General features: G+C 42.7%; 1 protein-coding gene across 2 annotated transcripts in view; it reads left to right on the top strand.

Moving 5' to 3' along the window:
* The window catches only part of wnt2bb (wingless-type MMTV integration site family, member 2Bb), a 66,976-nt gene that overhangs the window by 12,709 nt on the left and 29,109 nt on the right, over positions 1-25,158 (top strand). Inside the window, exons 1-2 of one of the 2 annotated variants that reach the window (XM_060845294.1) lie at positions 1,498-2,149; positions 13,938-14,158. In XM_060845294.1, coding sequence (XP_060701277.1) covers positions 2,013-2,149; positions 13,938-14,158 — 358 coding nt within the window. In that variant the 5' untranslated portion in view covers positions 1,498-2,012. Of the gene's footprint in view, positions 1-1,497; positions 2,150-13,937; positions 14,159-25,158 lie in introns of those variants that run through there. The other variant, XM_060845295.1, reaches the window with a different exon arrangement.

Here is a 25,158-nt window from a genome sequence, read left to right as displayed (position 1 = left end):
CACTTTCACTTTCCTTGTCTACACCTCAGACTCCTCGACTCCCTTGTCCATCAACAATGTATCAAACTCAGTCTCTAAGGCCCTGTCTCCGTTACCTTCAAAAGAAGTGAATTCCACTCTCAAATGATCTGTTGGGAGAGAAAAATCTTATCTCTTTTCCTTAAATTATCTTCCCTAGTTTTAATCATGAGTGGAAACATTCTCCCGGTATCTACCCTATGCAGTTCCCTCCAGATCAGACTTGATTCAATAAGATTAATGATGTACAGTTTGTTTGAAATTTAAATTGGGAGGATTGTATTTGCAAATGATAAAATCTATGTCTATATCATTCTTGAGTGGTTTCACCTGCAGCTTAACAGATAGCACTCATATCCCACTGTGAGAAAGTTATAAGTTCAAACCCATGTCCAGAGACCTAAGCCTATAATGGAGGTTAAGACACCCAATGAGTGAGTCTCATTCTGTCATCTTTTAGATGTTAAAGAATCCAATTCAGCACTGACTCAATCTGCACTCTCAGGGTGTGAGAAACCTCAAGTCAGTTGTTGGAAGAAGGACAATGAGTTTTCCTCAATGTCTTGACCAACATTTATTGCTCACCAAATAACTAAAATAATAGCTTATTCTGTCTATATTACTGGTCTGTGGAGACTTGCTGAGAGCAAATTGGTTGCCATTGTTACTACAGTACACAGTGTGTACACTTCAGAAGTGCTTAAGTTGTCTGCAAAATAGTTTGGGACATCCTGAGGTTGCCTTATATATATACATATTTGCAACTTTAAAAGCAACCATTCAAAGATTTGCAGAGTTACATTGTACTTTGCTCAAAAACTGCATGAATCCATATGAGACTCTGTTAACTCATTTTTTTTAGATTAGAATCAGTCTAAACATTATGGTACAGACAGGGAATACAGGGGGCTAACACCCTCAACACCTATTGTTAACGTTAACCTGAGAATGTAACTTCTTTTTTAAAAAAGTTTTGTGATTTACATATGAAAGAAGTGAAACTAACATGGTCATTCTAACAGTTGAAAATACCTTGATTGTTTAATTTCATCACACTGTAAACTTTTGCTATAAATTCTGTGTCTTACAATTGTGTCCTTCACAACCACCTGATGAAGGAACAGCGCTTCGAAAGCTAGTGCTTTAAATTAAACCTTGGACTATAACCTGGTGTTGTGTGATTTTTAACTTTGTACACCCCAGTCCAACACCAGCATTTCCAAATCATTCAAAGATGGTCACCAACTTGTTCATCGACAAGTAGCATAGTAAGAGCAATATGTTCAACAAATTCTGATGGGCGCTAGGACCCAGATGCAACAATTTAGTATCAGGTATTTAATTGCTTTAAGCCTTTATAGATCTCCTGAACTCTGTGTGTCTGTGTCTGTGAGTGCTGTGTGTAATTTTACTCCAGCAGGTGGGGGTGTGGTGCTTTTTCGTGTCTGCAGCTCCAGTTCCAGCCTTGGTGTCAGCGAGTAAATCACCAGTCAACAGCCAGGAGTGCCAGTGTTCTTCCCTCGCACAGCACTGTTATTCACTCAATCCAGTGGGAGAGCGACAGAGACAGTCCCAGTCTGCCAGTGCTTCACTGTCCATCTGAATGAGGTGCTCCCAGTGTCAGCAACCAAGCAAACACAGAGGAAGAGAAGAAAAGAGAGAGAGAGAGAGGTAGAGAGAGGGGAAGAGAAAGAAAAAGGCATTCAGTTAAAAGCCACGCTCACTCGCCTCAGACCCGACTTTACAAAGGGGAAATTTACAGATTAATTTGAGGTGTCAGTGCGGAGAATGAAGATCCGACCACATCAGATGATGAATTGAAAATGTTAAAATCCCCGAGGTATTTAAAGCACGACCATTGACCATTTGAAGACATCGGGGAGAATTGTTTGTGCACAGACCTTGCTCATCTTCTTCAAGATTGTGAAGGTTTATTTTGTTAAATCACAATATCAGGGTGGATCAGATCTGAGGAGTCCAGGCAGCATTGGAAAATGTCCCACACCTCAGGGGAAGAAGGTGTGAAGCAGATTAATAGGAAAACCAGCAATGACGGAGCCTGCTCCAGACTTTACCTTGCCTTTATATTAATATTACTCACCTTGACACCACGAGTGGATTCTTCCTGGTGGTAAGTCCAATTCATTCAAAATCGTGAGAAAGATCTTTTGCGTTTGGTTTGCTGACTGGTCTGAGGGATGGGGAATGTTTTCTTTCCCCAGGGTGGGCTCCTCAATACCAAAAGCATACAAGAGGCACTAGAATAAACTCACTCAGACGATGTCAAAACCGAAGTTAAAACTCCCAGTAAATATTGAACAGGCTAGGAAACCTTGCTGTAGAAAATTTGAAGACTGAGTATAATCCAGGTAGGGTTTTTAAAAAAGTCATAACATCTTTCAGTTGGGTAGATGTTTTTACTCCTGGGCATGACCAGATCTAGCATTAATGATTATGAACCCAATAAGAAGTTCAGGAGAAACCTCTTTGCCTTGAGAGAATGGTGAGAATGTGGACCTTTTAAATTGCTAAGTGCGATTTACAGCAAAATTGTCTTTAAAGGGAAACTATGCAAACATAAGGGTAGTTTCTGCTGATAGGATTAAATAGGATGGAATGGAATGTGCAGCACCAGCACCATTGGGCTGAATGGCCTATTTCTGTGTTGCAAATTTGATGTAAGGCTTTGCACTGTCCCCAAATCCTGTTTGAACCCCTTTCCATCCCAATCTGGTCAGAACACTGAAGTCTCGGTGGACAGTGTTAACAAGTATATTGTGTGACTGGGATGATGGTGCCTTATCTGTCCTAATCCTCATGACATTTTTACTGACAGACATTGCTCTGTCACTTCAGAGTCAAAGGGTCATGGGTATGATCTGATTCCGGGGATTTGCCTTTCCGATGAGACTTTAAACCGAGACTCTTGTCTGCTGAGAGTGATCCATTTCAAAGAACAGCAGTTGGATTATATTTATCCCTCAATCAACAAAACACAGTAACTCGTCAGGTTCACATTGCCATACCTATGCTGACTGCTGTGTTTCCAACATTACAACAATAACTACTTGGAACCAGAGAATGACTACAGAGAAAGGCCATTGAGCCCATCATGCCTGCTCTCTACAAGAGCAACTCAGCTGGTCCCCTTTACCCACCTTTTCCCTGTCACCTTGCAAACGTAATTCTCCAAAGGTGCTCATGTAATTCTGTTTTGACTGTCACGATTTAATCTGCCTCCACCACACTTTCAGATCCTAACAACGCACTGCGTAACAATCTGTTTTCTTTTGTCTCCATTGTTGCTTTTGCCAGAGCCCACAGTTTCCAGTTCCCGATCCTTCATCTGTCACAAACTCTTTCTTCCTATCTGCCCTGTCCAGGTCCCTCGTGATCTTGAGCAAGTCTGTCAAATCTCCTCTTAACCTTCCCTTTTCCAAAAAGAACAACAGCCCTAGCCTTTCCAATCTATCCACTTCATTGACGTTCCTCATCCCTGGAGCCGTTGCGTGAATCTTTACTGCGTTGTCTCCATTCCTTTCACAAGCTTCTTAAAAGGTGTTGCCCAGAAATGAAAGCAGTGCCTCAGTTACTCTTCAATATGGATTGTCATAACTTCCTTGCTTTTATACTCCACACGCCTGTTTATAATGACTATAGTCCCGTATGCTTTATTGACCATTTTGTCAACTTTGCCAACAACCTTCAATGGTGTGAGCATGTATATCTGCCCCAGCATCCTTTCCTGAGTTTTAACCTTCAGTTTACATTGCCCATCCTTGTTCTTCCTACCCAAATGAAACACTTCACACTTCTATGCGTTCAATTTCATCTGCATCTTCTCTACCTGTTTCACCAACTCCCTCCCCAAAGCTTGTAACTACCTTCACTATACTTCCACGTTCTCTGTCGTCCACAACTCGAGAGACTTTGCCCGATACACCCAAGTTCGCTAATACATACCAAAAGTAAAGCAGTTCTAGTAAACCCCTCCCCCACCCACCTTATTCCCCCCACCCAATCGAGGAATCCCACTTTATACCTTCCTGTAGTGTGAAGAACTGCCTGTTCACCAAATGACAGGCAACAGCCTCATTGCCATGCTTTGATCCATGAACTTTACCCTTACTGATAAGCCTTTGTGTGGCACTTTATCAAGTGTCTTTCAGAAGTCCATGTCCACCACCTCAACTAATTATTCTCACCAAACCTCTTTGCCATGTCAAAAAAAACTCATACAATTTGTGTTAAACCCCACTTGCCCGATCAAATCCTTGCTTCTCTTCTTTAGTAAATGTATATTTGTCAAAGTGACTGTTAATTTTATTCAGAATTATTAATTTTAAATGTTTTCTCGACCTCTGCAGTTTTCACTCCAGCAATCATCCTCTGTTCCTGGTTAACTTTTCAACTTCAAATGCAACCAGCCTAACACCTTTTTCACAATTTGAGTCCCTTATCACCTCTTTCACCTTACATTTATGAACATCATCTTCCTTGCTAAAGACAGGTATTAAGTATTCACTTAGTACCTCAGCCAGGTGTGAGGTGGATCTTATCCAGGCACTGAATTAAGCCAACAAGCTTCTCCTTAGAACATAGAATGTAAGGACATAAGAACCAGGAGCAGGAGTAGGCCATGGCCCCTCGAGCCTGTTCCCCCATTCAGTAAGGTCATGGCTGATTTTTTTGTGGACTCAGCTCCACTTACCCGTCCTCTCACCATAACCCTTCATCCCTTTACTGTTCAAAAAATGATCTATCTTAGCTTTAAAAGCACTCAGTGAGGAAGCTTCAGCTACTTCACTGGGCAGGGAATTCTATAGATTCACAACCCTCTGGGTGATGCAGTTCCTTCCCAAGTCAGTCCTAAACCTGCTCCCCCTAATTTTGAGGCTATGCCCTCGTCCTACTTTCACCTGCCAGTGGGAACATCCTCTCTGCTTCTATCTTATTGCTTCCCTTCATAATTTTATATGTTTCTATAAGATCCCCCCTCATTCTTCTAAATTTCAATGAGTATAATCCCAGTCTACTCAGTCTCTCCTCATAAGCCAATCCCCTCAACTCCGGAATCAACCTCGTGAACCTCCTCTGCGCCCCCTCTAGTGCCAGTACATCCTTCCTCAAGTAAGGAGACCAAAACTGCAGTAGACCAAAACGTGACAGCAATTTTAGTTTCTTGTGCAGTCCCACAGACCTGCTGCCCATAGTTGTACCCTGTTTATTCTCTTTTGAATAGCTAATTAATTTTAAAGTTCCCTGTTTAGGTATTTTCTAAACAGCCTGCTCAGAGATGTTATGACACACCTCTAGAGCTGATGGGATTTGAACCCAGGCCAGCTGATCCGGAGGTTTGGATGCTACTACAGCACCAGAAGAGTCCTAGCTCTTTGCTTTTATTTTGTTTTTAACTAGCAATGAGTAAAAACACCCAAAGTGTGTCTAACTGAGTATTTACAAACAAAGTTTGTTATGGTCAGTTCAAACCATCAAAGGTAAAGGGGGGATGTTAGAAAGGGATTAAATCAAATTGGATTTGGAGGAGGTGATAAAGCACTGTATCCCCCATGGTGCCCACCTGTCTCTATAGAGTGAGACAGAAAAAAGACACTGTTGTGAATAGACTTAATGATGTATATTTTTTCCACCACCAGGACAACACCTGCATGGCCAATTCTGTATTAACAAGCAGGCCCTGTTAAGGGCAATGCTGACATCAAAAATGTGAGGTGGGGGTTTACGGGGTGAGAATAAGGGAACTAAATTAAAATGGATATGGAAGGAAAGATAAAACACTCTATCCCCCGCAGTGCCTACCTCTCTCCAAAGGCAGTGCCTATCTCTCTCTCTCTCTCTCTCTTATTATGAGCTCAAAACAATTAATTAACTAACACCCATTACCTGTTTATCCTTCACCTTAACTAATGAGTGACATGATGTTAACACAATGCTCCCTGCCTCTATGCATTAATCCTCTTTTTTGTACCTAATCAGCCCCACTTCTTCTTTTACAAACCTGTCGTCATTTCAGTGTGTAAGGAAGATTTTGGATTCTCTTTTATGTTTGCTACCAGTCTCTCCTCATACTCTCTCTAAGCTTCTTTTCTTTCTCTTTACACTTCTCAATTTTCTATATTCAAACTGGTTCCCAATTGTATTCTACTGACATCTGAACATCTCTTCCATCGTCTATGGAGTGTATCCCTAATGTACCTATACCGTCTCCTCTTTGAAAGCAACCCAAAGTTCCATTACATGTTTTGTCTGTCAGTCTTTGATGTCATTATCTGGACTGGATCTGTTCTCAACACATTGAAATTGGCCATCTCCCATTGACATACATAAGGACTAGGAGCAGGAGTAGGCTGTCTGGCCCATTGAGCCGGCTCCGCCATTCAATAAGATCATGGCTGACCTTTACATGGACTCAGCTCCACTCACCCACCCTCTCACCATAACCCTTCATTCCTTTACTAGTCAAAAAAATTATCTATTTTAGGTTGAAAGCATTTACCGAAGAAGCCTTAGCTAATTCACTAGGCAGGGAATTCCATAGATTTACAACCCTCTGGGTGAAGTCGTTCTTCCTCAATTCAGTCCTAAATCTGCTCCCCCTAATTTGGAGGCTATGCCCTCTTGTCCCAGTTTCACCTGCCAATGGAAGCATCCTCTGTATGTCTATCTTATTTATTCCCTTCATAATTTTATATGTTTCTATATGGTCCCCCCTCATTCTTCTAAATTTCAATGAATATACTCCCAGTCTATTCAGTCTCTCCTCATAAGCCAACTCCCCTCAACCCTGGAATCAACCTAGTGAACTTCCTCTGCCCCCCCTCCAGTGCCAGTACATCCTTTCTTAAGCAAGGAGACCAAAACTGCACACAGTACTCCAGGTGTGGCCTCACCTGCACCCTATATAGCTGCAGCATAACCTTCCTGCTTTTAAACTCCATCCCTTTAACAATGACGGACAAAATTCCATTTGCCTTCCTAATTCCCTGTTGTACCTGCAGACCAACCCTCTGTGATTCATGCACAAGGACACCCAGGTCCCTCCGCAAATCAGCTTCCTGCAACTTTTTATCATTCAAATAATAGTCCTTTTACTGTTATTCCTATCAAAATGGATGACTTCATATTTATTCACATTGCTTCCACATGCTAGACCTTTGCCCACTCACTTAAACTATCTATGTCCCTTTGCAAAGTTTCACAGTCCTCTGCACACTTTACTCTGCCACTCATCTTAGTGTGATTTGCAAACTTTGACACACTACACATGGTCCCCAACTCTAAACCATCTCTGTAAATTGTGAATAATTGCGGTCCCAACACTGATCCCTGAGGCACACCACTAGTCACTGATTGCCAACCTGAAAAGCACTCATGTATCCCCACTCTTTGCTTCCTGTTAGTTAATCAATCCTCTATCCATGCTAAAACATTGCCTGTAACATCTTGCAGCTTTAACTTATGCAGCAGCCTTTTGTGTGGCACCTTGTTGAATACCTTTGTTACCTTTATTCTGAATTGCTCCTTGTCCTTTCCCATATTCAAACCAAACCTTATAAACCATAACTTTTCCCTACATGTGCCCTGACTGACACTTGATCCACTTGACTCACCTTATTCCCTGGAATCAGATCCAACACCTATTCCTCATTCAGCCAAAAATTTACTGATCTAGAAAATTCCACTGAACGTATTTCAGGAATTCTTCTCCCCCTCTCTACTCTTTACAATTTTCCTATGCCAGTCAATAATAGAATAATTGAAGCCCTCCACTATAAATAATCTATAGTTCTTACGTCTCTCTGTAATTTGATTGCAAATTTGAATCTCTCTCTCATTGATAGAATAGTCCCAACAGTATAATGGTACCTGTGTCGAACTAAATAGATTCTGTCCTTGATCCCCCGCCCCCCCGTCCCAGTGTCATTATGTCTATGCAAAACTATAATGTTCTCCTTTCATTCTGTATCTTTCCTCAACACATTACATCCAAGAATTATTTGTGCTAGCTTTATTGAGCAATGTCATAGAATCCCTACAGTGTGGGAGCAGGCCATTCAGCCCATTAAATCCACACCAACCTTTCAAAAAGCATCCCACCCAAACGTGCCCACCTCCCCCCACCCCCGATCCAACTTTGTAGCCCTGCATTTCCCATGGTTTACCCACCAGCCTGCACACCCCTGGATTCTATGGGCAATATAACATGGCCAGTCCAACTCACCTGCACATCTTTGGACTGCGGGAGGAAAGTGGAGCACCTGCAGGAATCGCAGTGTCATATTACCAAATGGCTACCTGCTCCTGTGGTTCCCCAGCCTTCATTGTCACTCTCTACACATTCTCATAGTAAACCTACCATGGCCTGTTACATTCCCTCTCTCTCTGACTCCTCCTAGCAAGAAATTATTTCCCACTCTAATGTTTTCCATTTCTCTCAATATTCCTTTCACCAGGCTTTGTTAATATTACGACCTGATTCCTCACACCACAGCCAAATTGGACTAAACCCTCCCAGGAGCACTACCAAATCAGCCAAGCAAAATTATTGGTCCCAGTTCTGTTCAGATGCAACCATTCCCTCTGTACAGTTCTCATTCCCCCAACAACTAGTCCCAGGAATCTGTTTCCTTCCCTCCTTGCACCATTTTTGCAATCATGCATTTATTTGCTGTACACTCCTACACTGTTACAAACCTGGACCAGACTCCAAATTTATGTTACGATCTGGCTAGGAACCAGTAATTTGTTTTTTAAAGTTTACAAGATGTGGTTTGCTGGAGACTTATGAAAGAAAATAAAATCACAAGATTCCATGGTTTTGAACAACAGCAATAAAATTTACTGGAAAACATCAGAGCAGTAATATACTCAACAATATGTGTACAACGTCTTTCTGATATTGATGGCATGGTGGGTCATCAAATCTCGTTAACTTTCATGTGGGATCACAATTCTGCACTTTTATTGAGATCTGGCCTTGAAACTCCTTCTGAAGAGCTGCTTCAATATAAACTGCCTCTAATTCCACTCCCGTTCGGATCAATTACCCACTTTTCCCAGGTCTATGCTCTCCTGGACTCTGAAACTGCCCCCTCGCACGCCTTCACAAATGTAACACCAGCTCTTCCCTGAGTCAGTACTACCCCTGGAGTTTTCCTGAGCTCCAACCTTGCCCAGTTGCTTCAAGCAGATGAAGTTTGTGAGCATTTAAACCCCAGTCTGTCAGCTGCACTGAAATATTAACACCCGCACTCTTGTTCCAAGCCCCTCACGGTGTTCTTCAATATAGAGCCAGTGACATTCACATATCCCCAGGATGTCTGGACGCGTGAGTTCCTGACTCCAACACTAAGCTACTTCCTAATTTCTAAAACTTCTTCCTGAGTTGTAACTGCAGAGCCGATCTTGTTCTTGAGCAGCTCACTGAATCCCATCTACAGAATCTATGTTGTTCAGTTGCCAACCCAGCACTGAAGCACTGCCTCATGGATTCTGCTCTGTCCCTGTCTGTCTCTTTAACTATAACCTTTGAACTCCACTTCAGTTACCCCAAACTATCTCAGTTGCCTATTTAAAATCTTGCAGTTAGCCCCAGTCCTGAGTCTAGGCTGAACGTTGCCACCTGACAACTCTTAGAACTGGCTGTTCCATAAATGCTACAGATTATAGATGGATGGTTTCCTCAGCACAAAATAAAATCACTCTACAAATAGTCAATATCATCACAACAGTCAGTAGTGTGTGGTACTGGGAGTAATCCACAGATTACTGCCTATAATGCTCTGTTTGCTACTTTCTTCTGTAATTCCTTGAATCCTTCCAGTAGCCTGTCAATCCTCTTTTTATTAATGAACATGGATCATAATTACATTCCCTGCAACCACTCGATGATGTTCTTCAGAAGGATCTCATTGGCTGTGAATCACTTTGGGATGTACTGAATTGCTTTAAGTCGCTAGAGAAATGTAAATATATTCTTTAATTGTTGTAATGTTCAGCTCTGCTGACCATGTCAACTGCCTTCACAGCTGACAGGCTGTGGTGGGTTGCTTCTGGATGGTTCTTGATACCCCTTATGATTTTGTAAACCTCTATCAGGTCACCCCTCAGCCTCCGATGCTCCAGGGAAAACAGCCCCAGCCTATTCAGCCTCTCCCCATAGCTCAAATCCTCCAACCCTGGTAACATCCTTGTATATCTTTTCCGAACCTTTTCAGGTTTCACAACATCTTTCCGAAAGGAAGGAGACCGGAATTGCACGCAAAATCCCAACAGTGGCCTACTTATTCATTTTCAAAGCAACATTTCAATTTGAATTTTGATCATTTAAATTTGCAGGCTCCATTTCTATCACAACCTCTTTTAACCAGGTTAATTTGATTTGATATCATTTGGTTGAACGTGATTTAATTAGACCATAAGACATAGGAGTGGAAGTAAGGCCATTCGGCCCATCGAGTCCACTCCGCCATTCAATCATGGCTGATGGGCATTTCAACTCCACTTACCAGCGTTCTCCCCGTAGCCCTTAATTCCTCGATTAATTGATTTTAAAAGAGCTAGAAGCCACTGCACGTAAGGTTCAACCTCAGCAGGCCCACACTCCAGAAATGACTCCACATCGGCTTCATTGTGATCATAACAGAGTATGTGTGTGAGAATGTGTGTGAGAACGTGTGTGTGTGTCTGTGTATGAGAATGTGTGTGTGTGTATGAGTCTGTGTGTGTAGCTGTGTGTGTGAGAATGTGTGTAGCTGTGTGTGTGTGTGAGAGAGTGTGTGTGCGTAGCAGTGTGTGTGTCTGTGTGTAGCTGTGTGTGTGTGTGTAGGTGTGTGCGAATGAGAATGTGTGTGTGTAGCTGTGTGTGAGAATATGTTTCTGTGCCTATGTGTGTGTGTGTGTGTCTGTGTGTGTAGCTGTGTATGTGAGTGTGTGTGTAGCTGTGTGTGTGTGTGAGAATATGTGTGTGTAGCTGTGTGTGTGTGCGTGTGTGTGTATGTCTCTATGTGTGTGAGAATGTGTGTATATATGTCTGTGTGTGTAGCTGTGTGCATGTGAGAATGTGTGTACGTGTGCTTGTGTGTAGTTATGTGCGTGTGAGAATGTGTGTACGTGTACTTGTGTGTAGTTATGTGCATGTGAGAATGTGTGTACGTGCGCTTGTGTGTAGTTATGTGCGTGTGAGAATGTGTGTATGTGTGCTTGTGTGTAGTTATGTGCGTGTGAGAATGTGTGTATATGTGTCTGTGTGTGTAGCTGTGTGCGTGTGAGCATGTGTGTATATGTGTCCTTGTGTGTAGTTATATGCGTGTGAGAATATGCGTATGTGTCTGTGTACTTGCTAATGATATGTGGACATGTCCACATTCTCTGGTGGAAAGTCATTCTATATTTTGGGTTTACTATAATTTCCATGTTTGCCATTCATTAGATTCATTTTGTGTTTAAGATTCAAAGTTCTTTAATTGGTGTTTCATGAGAAGATCATTAGATATCTTCTGTATGGGGAGTTTTACATGTGCAGTGTTTGGTGTAGTCCCTGCTTTGGATTTCCTTTTTACAAAGTTTCCAGGGAAACAGTTTAGAGAATGGAGATGACTTCTAATTGATGATGTTTATGACAAAATGGATTTGGAATGGTCTGAAAAGGATTGGGAGTGTATGTTAAGGCCTGACACTGACACTGATATCCAGGGTCCTCAATGGGTTTGGTACCTCCTTCCCAGATCTCCCAACAAACATTCCCAACATGGGGAGCCGCATTGTCCAAACTTGCTGAGCTTTTCAGGAATCTAGTGCAAAAGGAATGGGAGAGGAAGCTGGTTCCTTTTGTAGGTAATTCCTCACCAGCCCTGCATCCCACCGCAATCATTCAGGGTGGCATGATGGCACAGTGGTTAGCACTGCTGCCTCACAGCACCAGGGTCCCAGGTTCAATTCCAGCCTCGGGGGACTGTATGTGTGGAGTTTGCACATTCTCCCCGTATCTGTGTGGGTTTACTCCGGTTTCCTTCTACATTCCAAAGATGTACAGGTCAAGTGAATTGACCATGCTAAATTCTTGCTAGGTGCATTAGTCAGAGAGGGGGTGGGTTACTCTTTGGAGGGTCAGTGTGGACTTGTTGGGCCAAAGGGCATGTTTCCACACTGTAGGGAATCTAATTCAGAGAGGACCAGGAACTAAGCCCCTGCTTGTTGTAGGCACATACAGAGGCAAAAAGACCCTTCAGTTAACAGTGAGGTTTGAGTTATCAAGACAGTCTTCAAAAATAGAAGTTCAAGGGGAACATCGATATTTATACTGCATACTCGGGGACACCTGGGTACATGTTGGTTTCCCTCTGAGTTGGTATTCTTGCAGAATGTCCTGATGAGCGCAAACAAAAAGCTTCATAAAGTGCGTTTTTTCTGTAATATTCAAGTTCTGTAGTGGCTAATAATGAAATTATTGCAACACAGAAGGTGACCATTCAGCCCATCAGCCTGTGCCAGCTCTCTGCAAGAGCAGGTTAGTTCATTCTCCATCTCAGATCCTTCCCTGCAGTCCTGCAAGTATCCATCTATTTCCAAACTGACAGCCATGATTAAATCTGCCTCCACCACTCTCCGACTGTGCATTCCACTGGATCTTAACCATTCTGTCATAAACACGTCACTTCTGGATCTTTTGCTAGTCCTCTTGACTCTGAGTTCGCTGGTTCTCAAACCTTCCGCCGATGGGAACAGCTTTCCTCTATCTACCCTGTTCAGGTTCCTCGTGAATTAAAATATCCTCTTATTCTCTTCTCAAAGGAAAACAGCCCCCAGCTTCTCCAGTCTAACACATAACTGATACTGGTCAGAATGTTTGACTGTGTTTGGCATTTACTTATATCGTACAAAATACCTCCCCCCCCCCATACATTTAAGAGAGGGGATCTGATAAACGTCTCTACATGGTGACAATGTCATTGAATTTAGTAATCCAGAACCCGGGGGTGGCACGGTGGCTCAGTATTTAGCACTGCTGCCTCACAGCGCCAGGGACCTGGGTCTGATTCCACCCTCGGGTGACTGTCTGTGTGGAGTTTTTAAATTCTCCCTGTGTCTGCGTGGGTTTCGTCCGGCTGCTCCGGTTTCCTCCCACAGTCCAAATATGTGCAGGTTGGGGTGGATTGGCCATGGGAAATTGCCCATGTGTACAGGCTGGATGGATTAGCCAGGGGAAGGCAGGGGATAGGGTGGGGGAGGGGGTATGGGTCTGGGTGGGAGGCTCTTTGGAGGTCAGTGTGGACTCGATGGGCCAAATGGGCTGCTTCCACAATGTAGGGATTGTATGATTCTGTGAACTCCACACTAATGTTCTGAAGGCAAGGTTTTAAATCCAAAGTGGCAGATGAAAATCTGGTTTAAAAAGGCTATTTTAATTTTGACCATCATCATTAAAGCCGATCAGGATCACTCGCGTGCTTTAGGGAAGGAAATCTGCCATCCTTACCTGGTCTGACCTACATGTGACTCTAGGCCCAGAGCAATGCAGTTCAATCTTAACTGCCCTCTGCAATGGCCAAGGAAGTCACTCAGTTAAAGGTGAAAATGTGTTGCTGGAAAAGCGCAGCAGGTCAGGCAGCATCCAAGGAGCAGGAGATTCGACGTTTCAGGCATAAGCCCTTCTTCAGGAATCTCCTGTTCCTTGGATGCTGCCTGACCTGCTGCGCTTTTTCAGCAACACATTTTCAGCTCTGATCTCCAGCATCTGCAGTCCTCACTTTCTCCACTCAGTTAAAGGGCCGATTAGGGATGGGCCTCAAATCCTGTCCTGGTCAGCGGTGCCCACATTCCCTGAAAATGAAGGCATGAAAAATGTGGGACGTTCTTGTCGAGGTGTTGTGATCTAACAGCGATGATCTGTCTTGCAGGTACATTGGAGCTCTGGGAGCACGGGTGATCTGTGACAATATCCCAGGCCTGGTCAATAAACAGCGGCAGCTGTGTCAAAAGCACCCAGACATCATGCAGTCCATCGGTGAGGGAGCCAAGGAGTGGATTCATGAATGTCAGCACCAATTCCGCCACCACAGGTGGAACTGTAGCACCCTAGCCAGGGACCACACTGTATTTGGCAAAGTCATGTTACGTAGTAAGTTGTTGTTTTACTTTTAATAAATCTTTCATTTAAAATGATAAGAAAGCAAACCTGGCGAAGTGGGTGATATCTGGAGCGAGAAAGGGAACATGCTGGAGTTAAATTGTCCTCCCAGTTTAATGAAAACCCCACAGGATTCACAGCTTCATTCAGTGAATGAAGGTGAAGCATTCAATTGGAAATTATCATTTGTCATATAAATAATAACTGGATGTTCCCAAACTTCCAGGATTGCCAGATATAAAAAAAAGTCACTAAGAATATTATTTTTTTTCTTTTAATTTTCATTGATTTTTTTAACTTATAATCATAAATGTTACTGGAGGTGAAAAATCAAGAATCAGCTGATTGGATAATGAAGAAGCTGACTATTCCAATATTGTAGGTAGGATGTCATGTGAAACTCCGGAAATATATTTCCAACTAAAGTTGGCAACCCTTACAGCAAATATCAACTCATTTCCAAACAGAAGTTGAATCAATTCCATTGGAATGTCTGAGTATTATTTTTGGATTACTTCAAATAATTTACGGTCTGAATAAAAGTCTGAATGGGTAGTGCTGGTTCAGACATGAGCAATGTAGGATTTTAGACATATAGGCCATATCATAATTTGTGAGGATGGAAACTGAGTCTTGGTTTAAAAAAAGACACACTTTAGACAAAGCTTTTCATCATGACAGCTTACAAGAATATCAGCATTCATATTGTATGAGAGGACAGTGCTGAGTTGGCTAGTGGACTCTGATTGATAGAGACGTTGCCATGGAGAATGCATTGGTTAATGATGACTGACTGTTAACTATTAAACTGGGCTTAAATTTTAAAGAAACTCATTGTGGATTATGAACGGTCAAGGCTTTGCCCTAAACCAGAGAATGGCTGTCACCTATTCTGTTGGTTTACAAATTTCTTCTTAGTCTTAGCCTGTTGAGGGAAAACTATCTCAAATTCTCTGACCTTTTCTCATAAGTGAAGTTTCTTATCCTTAATCATCTTCTGTGCTCTCACCAATGCACTTTCATCTTCCTAAAGCATGGCACAATACTCCAGCTGGTTTCTAACCAATCTCCTACAAAGGTTCCTGATTACTTTCCTTCTCTTGTACTCATTGCCCCTGTTAATGAAGACTGTCTGCTTTATCAATTGTTCCCTCTATCCGACCTGCCATCTTTAATGATATATGGATGGTCTTACTGCTCCTGAACAGCTTTTAGAGTGGAACCTTTTAATTTACACAGTCTCTCCATGTTTTTTATACCTCATACTTCTCCACATTTGAACTTCATCTGCCATTTATCCACCTTCTACAGAAAATATCAATGTCCTTTTGGATTCTACACTATCATTCTCCCAAGTTTACAATTCTCCCAAGTTTTGTGTCATCCACTAACTTTGAAATTGCCCCCCTGCACATCAAAATTCAGCTCATTTATGTATAGCAAAACCTCACAAGTCTCTTGTGCGGCAGTTGTAAACATCTACTGGAAGTCCGTGTACACCACATCAATAGCATTACTTGATCAACCCTCTCTGTTTCCTCTTCCAGCAAGTTAGTTAGACAAGATGTCCCCCTAACTAATCCACACCCATGCTTCCAAATTGACCTCAGCTTCTCCATTTGATGATTCATTCCATCGCAAATAATTGTTATGAGAAGCTTCCTGAACACCAAAGTTGAACTAACTGATCTGTAGTTGCTGGGTCCGTCATTAAAATCTGTTATGAACAAGAATGTATTGTTTGAATTTCTTCAAACTTCTGGCACTGTCCCTGAATCTACAGAAGATTGAAACTTTGTTGCTGGAGCCTCCACAATTTTCACTTTCACTTCCTTCAATATCCTTGGATGAATCTCATCCAGCCCCAGTGTCCAACTTTAAGTACTGACAGCTCATCCAGTACCACCTCCTTATCAATTTTATAACTTTCTGTGACTGACCTTTCTCTTCTGCTATCATGACCTGGGTAGCTCTGCCTAGTGGGTAAAGACAGATTCATTAATACCTCAATTATGTCTCCTGCCTTTGAGCACAAAACCCTCATCAACCCCACTCTATCTTTTACCACCTTTTCACTATAAGTGACTGAGTCCTTAGTGGATGCCACGGGGTGATATCTTGTTGTTAGAAAGCACACACTGCAGACCTCCTGCAATTAAAGACTATCACAAACACACAAATTCCTGGCTCGAATTGCTGTCTGTGCTTTTCAAGTGCACCAATGTCGAGCCAACAGCCTGCACTAAATCAAAATCCCTGATGAGCTGTTGGGTGCTGAGGCTTGGCCAGCACAGCGCTTTCTGGAAATTACCTCAAACACAATGCCCTGAATTAAAGGGGCAGTGCCGCAGAAAACTTACAGAGCTTTAAGATTAAAACAGGAGGGGCGGTGCTGTCACTAAACTGTACAACCCCTCGGAGGGTGCGTGCACCCTGGATTGGTGTGCAGATGTTTGATTTTCTGGAAGGCCCTTCCAGCAGCAGGAAGTATTAGAGGGAACATAAGCTGTTGGAAAATGGTGAAGTCTCTGGAATGATATTCCAGAGGTCCGGGACAAAGGCTGTGGCAGCACAGATTCACATCCCTTTCGTGAAATTGAAAAATTAATTCAATGAAACCCTGCAATTAAAAGCTAGTCTTGGTGGTAGTCACTGTGAAAGTACCTTTGATTGTTGTTAAAAAAAAAACAAAACTGAAAGAACTGCAAATGCTGTTAATCAGAAACAAAAATAGAAATTGCTGGAAAAGCTCAGCTGGTCTGGCAGTATCTGTGGAGAGAAGTCAGAGTTAACATTTCGGGTCGAGTGACATTTCCTCAGAATTTGACCTGAAATGTTAACTCTGATTTCTCTCCACAGGTGCTGCCAGACCTGCTGAGCCTTTCCAGCCAATTTCTGTTTTTGTGTCATAAAAGAAACATCTGATTCACTAATGTCCAACAGGGAAGGAAATCTGCCATCCTCACCTAGTCTGACCTACACCTGATTCCAGACCCACAGCAATGTGGGTAGAACAAAGAACAAAGAAAATTTATAGCCCAGGAACAGGCCCTTCGGCCCTCCAAGCCTGAGCCGATCCAACTGTACCATCTAAACCTGTCGGTCAATTCCTAAGCATCTGTATCCCTCTACTCCCCACCTACTAATGCATTTATCCAGACACATCTTAAATGAATCTACAGTGCCTGCCTCTACCATCTCTGCTGGCAACATATTCCAGACACCCACCACCCTCTGTGTGAAGTACTTGCTGCGTGTATCCCCCTTAAACTTTCCACCTCTCACCTTGAAAGCATGACCTCTCATTATTGAATCCCTCACCCTGGGGAAAAGCTTGTCTGTATCCACCCTGTCTATACCCTTCATGATTTTGTAAACCTCAATCAGGTCCCCCCTCAATCTCCTTTTTTCTAATGAAAACAAACCTAACCTACTCAACCTCTCTTCATAGCTAGCACCTTCCATACCAGGCAACATCCTTGTAAACCTTCTCTGCACCCTCTCCAAAGTGTCCACATCCTTTTGGTAATGTGGCGACCAGAACTGTACACAGTATTCTAAATGCGGCTGAACCAATGTCTTGTACAATGTTAACATGACTTGCCAGCTCTTATACTCAATACCCTGACCAATGAAGGCAAGCATACTGTATGCCTTCTTGATCTCTCTATCCACCTGTGCAGCAACCTTCCATAATCTTAACTGCCCTCTGGAATACTTCCGCAAATTGCTCAGTCTGAGGGCACTTAGCAATGGACAACAAATGCTGTTTCTGCCAGTGACATCCTATGAAAGAACAAGTGAATCAAAAACTAACTACTATAATATTCACTGAGGACCTGATTAGAGGGGATAACCTCTTGTTGTGTTTATCCCAGCTGTAATCACAGCCTGGTGAGTAGGGAAGTATTCAGAAGAAATTCTTCATTACACGGAGAGAATTCAGTGGCATGTAATCCACCTCCTGACCCCCCCCAAAGCCTGTCCACTATCTGCAAGGCATAAGTCAGGAGTGTGATGGAATACGCCCCACTTCCTGGATAGGTGCAGCTCCAACTCTGAAGAAGCTTGACTTCATCCAGAGCAAAGCAGCCTACTTCAATGGCACCACATCCACAAACATCCACTCCCTCCTTCACCAATGCTCAAAAGCAGTAGTGTGTACTATCCACAAGATTCACTGCAGAAATTCATCAAGGTTCCTTCAGCAGCACCTTCCAAACCCATGGTCACTTCTATCTAGAAGAACAAGGGCAGCACATACATGGGAACACAATCAGCTGCAAGTTCCCCTCTGAGCCACTCGCCATCCTGACTTGGAAATATATCACCGTTCCTTCAGTGTCATAGGGTCATGGAGATGTACAGCACAGAAACAGACCCTTCGGCCCAACTCGTCCATGCCGACCAGATAGCCTAACCTAACCTAGCCCCGCTTGCCAGCACCCAGCTAACATCCCTCCAAATCCACCCCTCCCCTTCCTATTCACATTCATATACCCATCCAGGTGCCTTTTAAATGTTGCAATTGTACCAGCCTCCACCACTTCCTCTGGCAGCTCATTCCATGCATGTACCACCCTCTGTGTGAAAACGTTGCCCCTTAGGTCTCCTTTATATCTTCCCCCTCTCACCTTAAACCTATAACCTCTAGTTCTGGACTCCCCCACCCCAGGGAAAAGACTTTGTCTATTTGTCCTATCCAGGCCCCTCACGATCATTGGGTTAAAATCTTGGAATGTCCTAGGAAATGAGACAGGCCAAGTGGAGAACATCAGAGTGAGGGAGCATTTGGGGAATAGTGATCATAGCAGAATAAGGTTCAGTATTAAGTTAAAAAGAAGAAAAATCAGTTCAGGTTTAAAATTCCAGGTTGGGAAAAGGCAGTTATTAATGGTCTAAAAGTTGAACTGAAGGAAGTTGATTGGAAACACATTTTGGTAGATAAAACATTAGATGAAAAATAGGAAAACTTCAAAAGAAAAATTAATTGGGTGCAAGCTACATACGTACCCATGACAAATAAATAAAGGGTATCCAAAACTAGAATACTGTGGATGACTAAGGGTACTGGTGAGAAACTAAGGAAGAAAAAGGAGACATGTGATGCATACCCTAATAATAACAATAGAGATCAGGGAGAGTATCTCAAATGCAGGACAGAGGCTAGGGCTGAATAAGGAAGGCTAAGAGGAAACATGAGGAAAGGATAGCAGGCTGCAGTAAAACAAGTAGGAAAATTTTCTTCAAACATATTAATAGTAAAAGATTAGTGAAGGACAGAGTAGGGCCTGTAAGGAACAAGCACGGTCAGCTGCTTACTGAATCGTATTGGTTATGGCAGAGCTACTAAATGAATTCTTTGCTTCTGTCTTTACCAAGTTAGAAGATTATGAAAGTGGCCGAGTTGAAAGTATGAGCATTCAGCGTCTGAGCAGGATAGTGAGGGCTAAAATGGAGGGCCTAAAAAGGCTGGCAACGCTCCAGGTAGGGAAGTGTCCAGACCCAGATGGGATGCATCCTAGATTGCTCAGACAGTTAAAGAAACAAATTGTGGAGCCTTTGATAGAAATTTTCCAGGTCTGTCTGGACACAGAATTAGTCCTGGGGGACTGGAGGATTGTAAATGTGACGCCTTTATTTAAAAAAGTGGCAAAAGATAACCCAGGAAACTATAAACCTGCCAGCTTGACATCAAAAGTCAGAAAATTGATGGAGACTATAATACAGGGCAGATAAATGTACACTTAGAGAAATAAAAGTTAATACTGTCAAGTGCAGGTCATGTCTGACAAATTTAATTCAGTCCTTTGGTGAGGTGACCCAGGCAGTGGATGAGGGTAGTGCTGTGGATATTGTATATTTGGACTTTCAGAAAGCATTTGACACTGTGGCACATGGCAGGTTGGTTTGTAAATTAGAAATGTTTGGGATTAATGGGTCCGTGGCAGCATGGATTAGAAGTCGGTTAAAAGACGGGAAACAGAGGAAAAGTATAGATAGACATTTCTCAGATCAGAGACAAGTTGAAAGTGATGTTCCCCAGGGATCAGTGTTGGGAACCTTGCTTTTTCTGATTTATATAGACAATTTGACGATGGGTGTTGAGGGCAAAATCTCTGAATTTGCAGAAGGTGCTAAACTAGGGAGAAGAGTGAATTGCATGGATGATGCTGGGTGACTTCAAAGGGATAGTGACAAGTTGGCGAAATGGGCAGACATCTGGCAGATGGATTTCAATGTAGAGAAATGTGAGGTAATTTGGTAGACAAAACATGGAGAGAAATTACAGGCCTGATGGTAGAACGCTAAGGGGACTACAGGAGCAGAGGGACTTTGGAATTACACACATGATTCTCTCAAGGTGTCCAGGAAAGCTAAAATAGTTGGTAGGAAGGCTAATAGGATCCTTGAGTTTATAAATAGAGGCATCAAGTGTAGAAGCAAGGAATTGATGCTGCACCTCTACAAAACGTTGGTCAGACCTCATTTGTAGTATTGTGTTCAGCTCTGGCACCTTATTTAACAAAAGATGTTAAAACCCTGGAGACAGTGCGAAGGAGATTTACTAGAATGATACCAGGAATGAGGGGTTTTATACACAAGGAAAGATTAGAGAGACTGGGCTTATTCCACTTGGAGCTGAGAAGATTAAAAGGTGACCTTAGTGAGGTGTTCAAAAGTATGAATAACTTTGACAGGATAACAAAGGATATTCTGTTTCCACTGGTTAGTATGTCAGTAACTAGTGGGTCACAATTTCAAGTTTATCAGCAAGAGAGCTAGGAGTGAGATGAGGAGAAACCCCTTTTCTGGGAGTTGTTAGGATTTGGAATGGGTTGCCTGGGAGAGTTGGGGAGGAGGATTCCATCGGAGGTTTCAAAAGAGAGCTGGAGATAAATTTGAAAGTGATAAGTTTAGTGGGTTACAGAGATAAGGCTGGAGAATGGGATTGGCGGGGTAGCTTTTTCAGGAACTGGTACAGACACAGTTGGTTGAATGGTTCCTTCCATACTGTGAAGTTCTAGGAATCTATTCCCACCTGTTCATATGTCTGTCTAAATGTCTCTTGAACCCTGTAAATATATCTGCTTCTACCACCTCCCCCTGGCAGCACATTTCAGGCACCCACCACTCTCTGTGTAAAAAATGTTCCTCACGCATCTCCCTTAAACTTTCCCTCCCTCAGTTTAAACCTATGCCCCCTAGTTTTTGGCATTTCCACCCTGGGTAAAAGACTGATTACCTGTCCTACCAAGCCTCTCATAATTTTATATACTTCTCTCAGGTTGTCCCTCAGCCTCCTACTCCCTAGTGAAAACAATCCAAGTTTAAACAACCTCTCCCTATAGCTAATACACTTTAATCCAGGTACCATCCTGTTCGAGCCTTTTTGCATGGTCTCCAAAACCTCCACATCCATCCTACAGTGTGAGTATTAGAACTGCACACAATACTCCAGATGTGGCCTGACCAAAGCCTTATACAGCTGCAATATGACTTGACAACTTTTATTCTTCAGTGCCCCTAAAAAGGAAGAAAAGCATGGCCATGGATTTACCTTATTCACTGGTGTTGCCACTTTCAGGGAGCTATAGACCACCACTTTAGCATTTCTTTGTATATCAATGCTCCAAAGGGTCCTGCCATTTACTGTATATTTTCCTCTTGCATTTGATCTCCCATAATTATGTCACACTTGTCTGGATTATATTTCATCTGCCGTTTCTCCATGCTGTATCCTTTGATAACTATGCTCACTATCCACAACGCCACTAATTTTCATGTCATTGGCAGACTTATTAATCAGACCCACTGCATTTTCACTTAAATCATTTATATGCATTACAAACAGAGGTCCTGGCATTGATCCTTGCAGAACGTTACTGGTCACATACCTCCAATCAGAAAGCACCCCTCCACAATATCATAGAATTCCTACAATGTGGAAGCAGGCTGTTCAGCCCATCAAATCCACAACAACCCTCTGAACAGCATCCCACCCAGAACCATGGCTAATCTACTTTGCCTGCACATCCCTGATCACAATGGACAATTCGGCATGGCCAATCCATCTATCTGGAACATCATTGGACTATGGGAGGGAACCAGAGCACCTAGGGTAAACCCATGGAGACATGGGGAGAATATGTGATCTCCACACAGGCAGTCGCCCAAGGGTAGAATCGAACCCAGCTCCCTGGTGTTGTGAGGCAGCATTGCTAACTACTGAGCCACTGTGCTGCCCTGCCAGTATTTAATCTATCAAACAATCAGCCACCCACAATCAGAGATCGAATAACCGTTTCACTTAAAGTGAAATGAATGAAATCCACAAGGAAATGAAATCTCATGTTGCAGTAAACAAGGCTCCTTACACAGGAGCAAACATGTACGGGACACCAGCTCAAACAGGGTTTGCCATCAGCTGGAGCCCTGCTTGTACCATAAATACCTGACAGTTCTTCACAATGAAAGCACAGGGGCCAGGTCATTTTTGCCACAACTTGCATTAGGTACAGCACATATCAGGAGTTTGTGAGTTTAGGTCTCGCTGCAGGAGACCTCAGTGCAGAGGTTTAAAAGGATATTTACTTTTCTGAGGGAGAGTTGCACTGTCAGTGGTGTCGATGTTTGAGGAGAGATTAAACTGTGCTTCATCAGCTGAAGGTAAGTGATTCCATGAGTATGATGTTGAACAGCAGGAGAGGTTCTGCCCAATGTGTTGGAAGATATTTATCCCTTATCCAACTTCAGTGAAATGGATTATTTGATCATAATTGTTTTTATGAACTTGCTGTGTGCAAGTAGGCTGCTGTGCTTCCCACTTTACAACACTCCAAAGTACTTCAATTGGCTACAAAGCACTTTGAGGTGTCATGAAGTCATACAATAGAATTTAAAAATCCTTTAATAATGAAGACATTAGCAGTGATAATTTGTAAGTAGAATGTATACCCACATATAAGTGCACTTACACACTTGTGTGTGGACATACATGCACCTACACACATACATTCACAAACACACATACTCTCACACATACACATAGACACATGCACTCACTCTCATACACACTTGCACACACATGTACACACATACATGGAAACGCATGCTTACATGCAAAAATGTACAACAGACAATCATGCATGCACATACATATTCACACACACACACTTACATATACACAGACACATGTACAGACTCACGTGAATGCACTCATATGTATGCATTCACTGTGATACACATTCAGAAGCACGCACTCATGTACACATACATATGGACATGCACTAACATGCACACACACATTTGAGTACACATGCATGCTGAAAATAGATTGGCACCTATCTAGGTATGGACATTCCTGACCAAAACATCGTAGCAATTCATCGATATTGTTTCGATCAATGTTTGCATTTTTAATCACTGCTTAAGTTGCTCTGAGCAGGGAGAGGGAAAGAGAAGATTTTACGAGGGGTCAGGCAGTGTGCTGCTTCCCTAAACTAGCTGATGCTAGAGCATGTCTTTGCGCTGAGTTGTGTAAACAGTAATAAGAGATGTAAATATTTCCACAGGAAAACTGGTGAAAAGTCAAACAGAAATAATTCAGAAAATATTTGGCTGCATTGATCTGTACAGCCCCGGTCTGTAACTGTGAAGATGGAGACTTGTTTCTTGCAAATCTCACTAGCTCCCAGCTTGCTCTACATTCATCCTGAGACTCCAGCCAGCAGAGATACTGTAACTAAAACCTACTGTCTCAGAGTTAATCTCCTACTGATTGAGATGTAAGCAGTTTGATTGCGGTGGTAGAGGAAAACATTGAAGCATAGAACCAGGAGTAGGCCATTTAGCCCATTCATTATGATCATGGCTGCTCATCCAACTCAATCCCCTGTTCCCACTTTCTCTCTGGAAAATTATTTCTGCTTCAGGAGTCCAGATCAAAGCAACAGAACACCAGAATTGGAATTCGACTGCACAAGACTAAACTCAGAAAACGCTTCCATGTCAAGGATAGTGGAATCACAACAAGCTGCCCCAGGAATACTTGGAATTTCCAGGAGTGAGTTTGATCAGTTGTTGTTACAGGCAAGAGTATCAATGCAGAATAAAGACAAGTAAAGTTCTGCAATTCTCATTCTTGTTTTCAAAGCCCTTATTAACCTGCCCCTCACTACATCTGTAATTGCTACCCACCCTACAGTTCAATGAGGCTTCTACATTCCTAAATTATGTTCACTTCCCCATCTGCCCTTGACCATTGTACCTTCAGGGGTCTGGCTCCTAGGTTCTAAAATTCTGTCAATAAAACAGTTTGCCCCATTACCTTACTCCAGATCTTTCCTTAAAACCTACTTTATCCCGTTCCAATGGGGAGGATTTATACAGTGGACCTGAGGACCATAGCATTAGAGTCAAGTGGAGATCTGCAGTCTGTAGAAAGCCAGTCTGGAGGACCCCCTCTGTCCTCATTCACCGTTCTTTTAAGGTCACCGTTGAGACCACCACGACCCCAGTGGGTGAGGTACACACAGCCCAAGCCATAACTAAGGAAATTACTATGATTGGACATTAGAGGCAGATTGATTGATGAGGGATCAGTTGATTCAAGAGGACCAGTGCAGATTTGTGATGAATCATGCCTGACTAACCTAGTTGAGATTTTCAAAGGGGTCACAAGGATGACAGAACAGGAAGTGTTTATGAGCATTGACCACAGGATTTCTAAACAAAATGTGATAAGGTGCCACAGAAGAGATTATTAAAGGAGCTATTACATGGAGTTGGAAATTAACCTGGTTGGCAATTTGTTGAAATGTAGAAGAGAAAGAGTAAAAATGTTCTGATTGGCAGAATCCAAGGACTGTTCCCAAGAATTAGCACCAGGATCTCAGTTCTTCACTACACGCCCCGATGGCTATGACAAAGAGATAGAGAGTTCTCCACCCAGGTTTTGCAGACAGTGTCAAGCTTGGAGGCACAGTATG

This window comes from Hemiscyllium ocellatum, chromosome 26 (genome assembly GCF_020745735.1).
Source record: "Hemiscyllium ocellatum isolate sHemOce1 chromosome 26, sHemOce1.pat.X.cur, whole genome shotgun sequence".
NCBI lineage: Eukaryota > Metazoa > Chordata > Chondrichthyes > Orectolobiformes > Hemiscylliidae > Hemiscyllium > Hemiscyllium ocellatum.
Note: the sequence above shows the minus strand (reverse complement) of the source record. Positions and strands in the feature narration are given on the sequence as shown.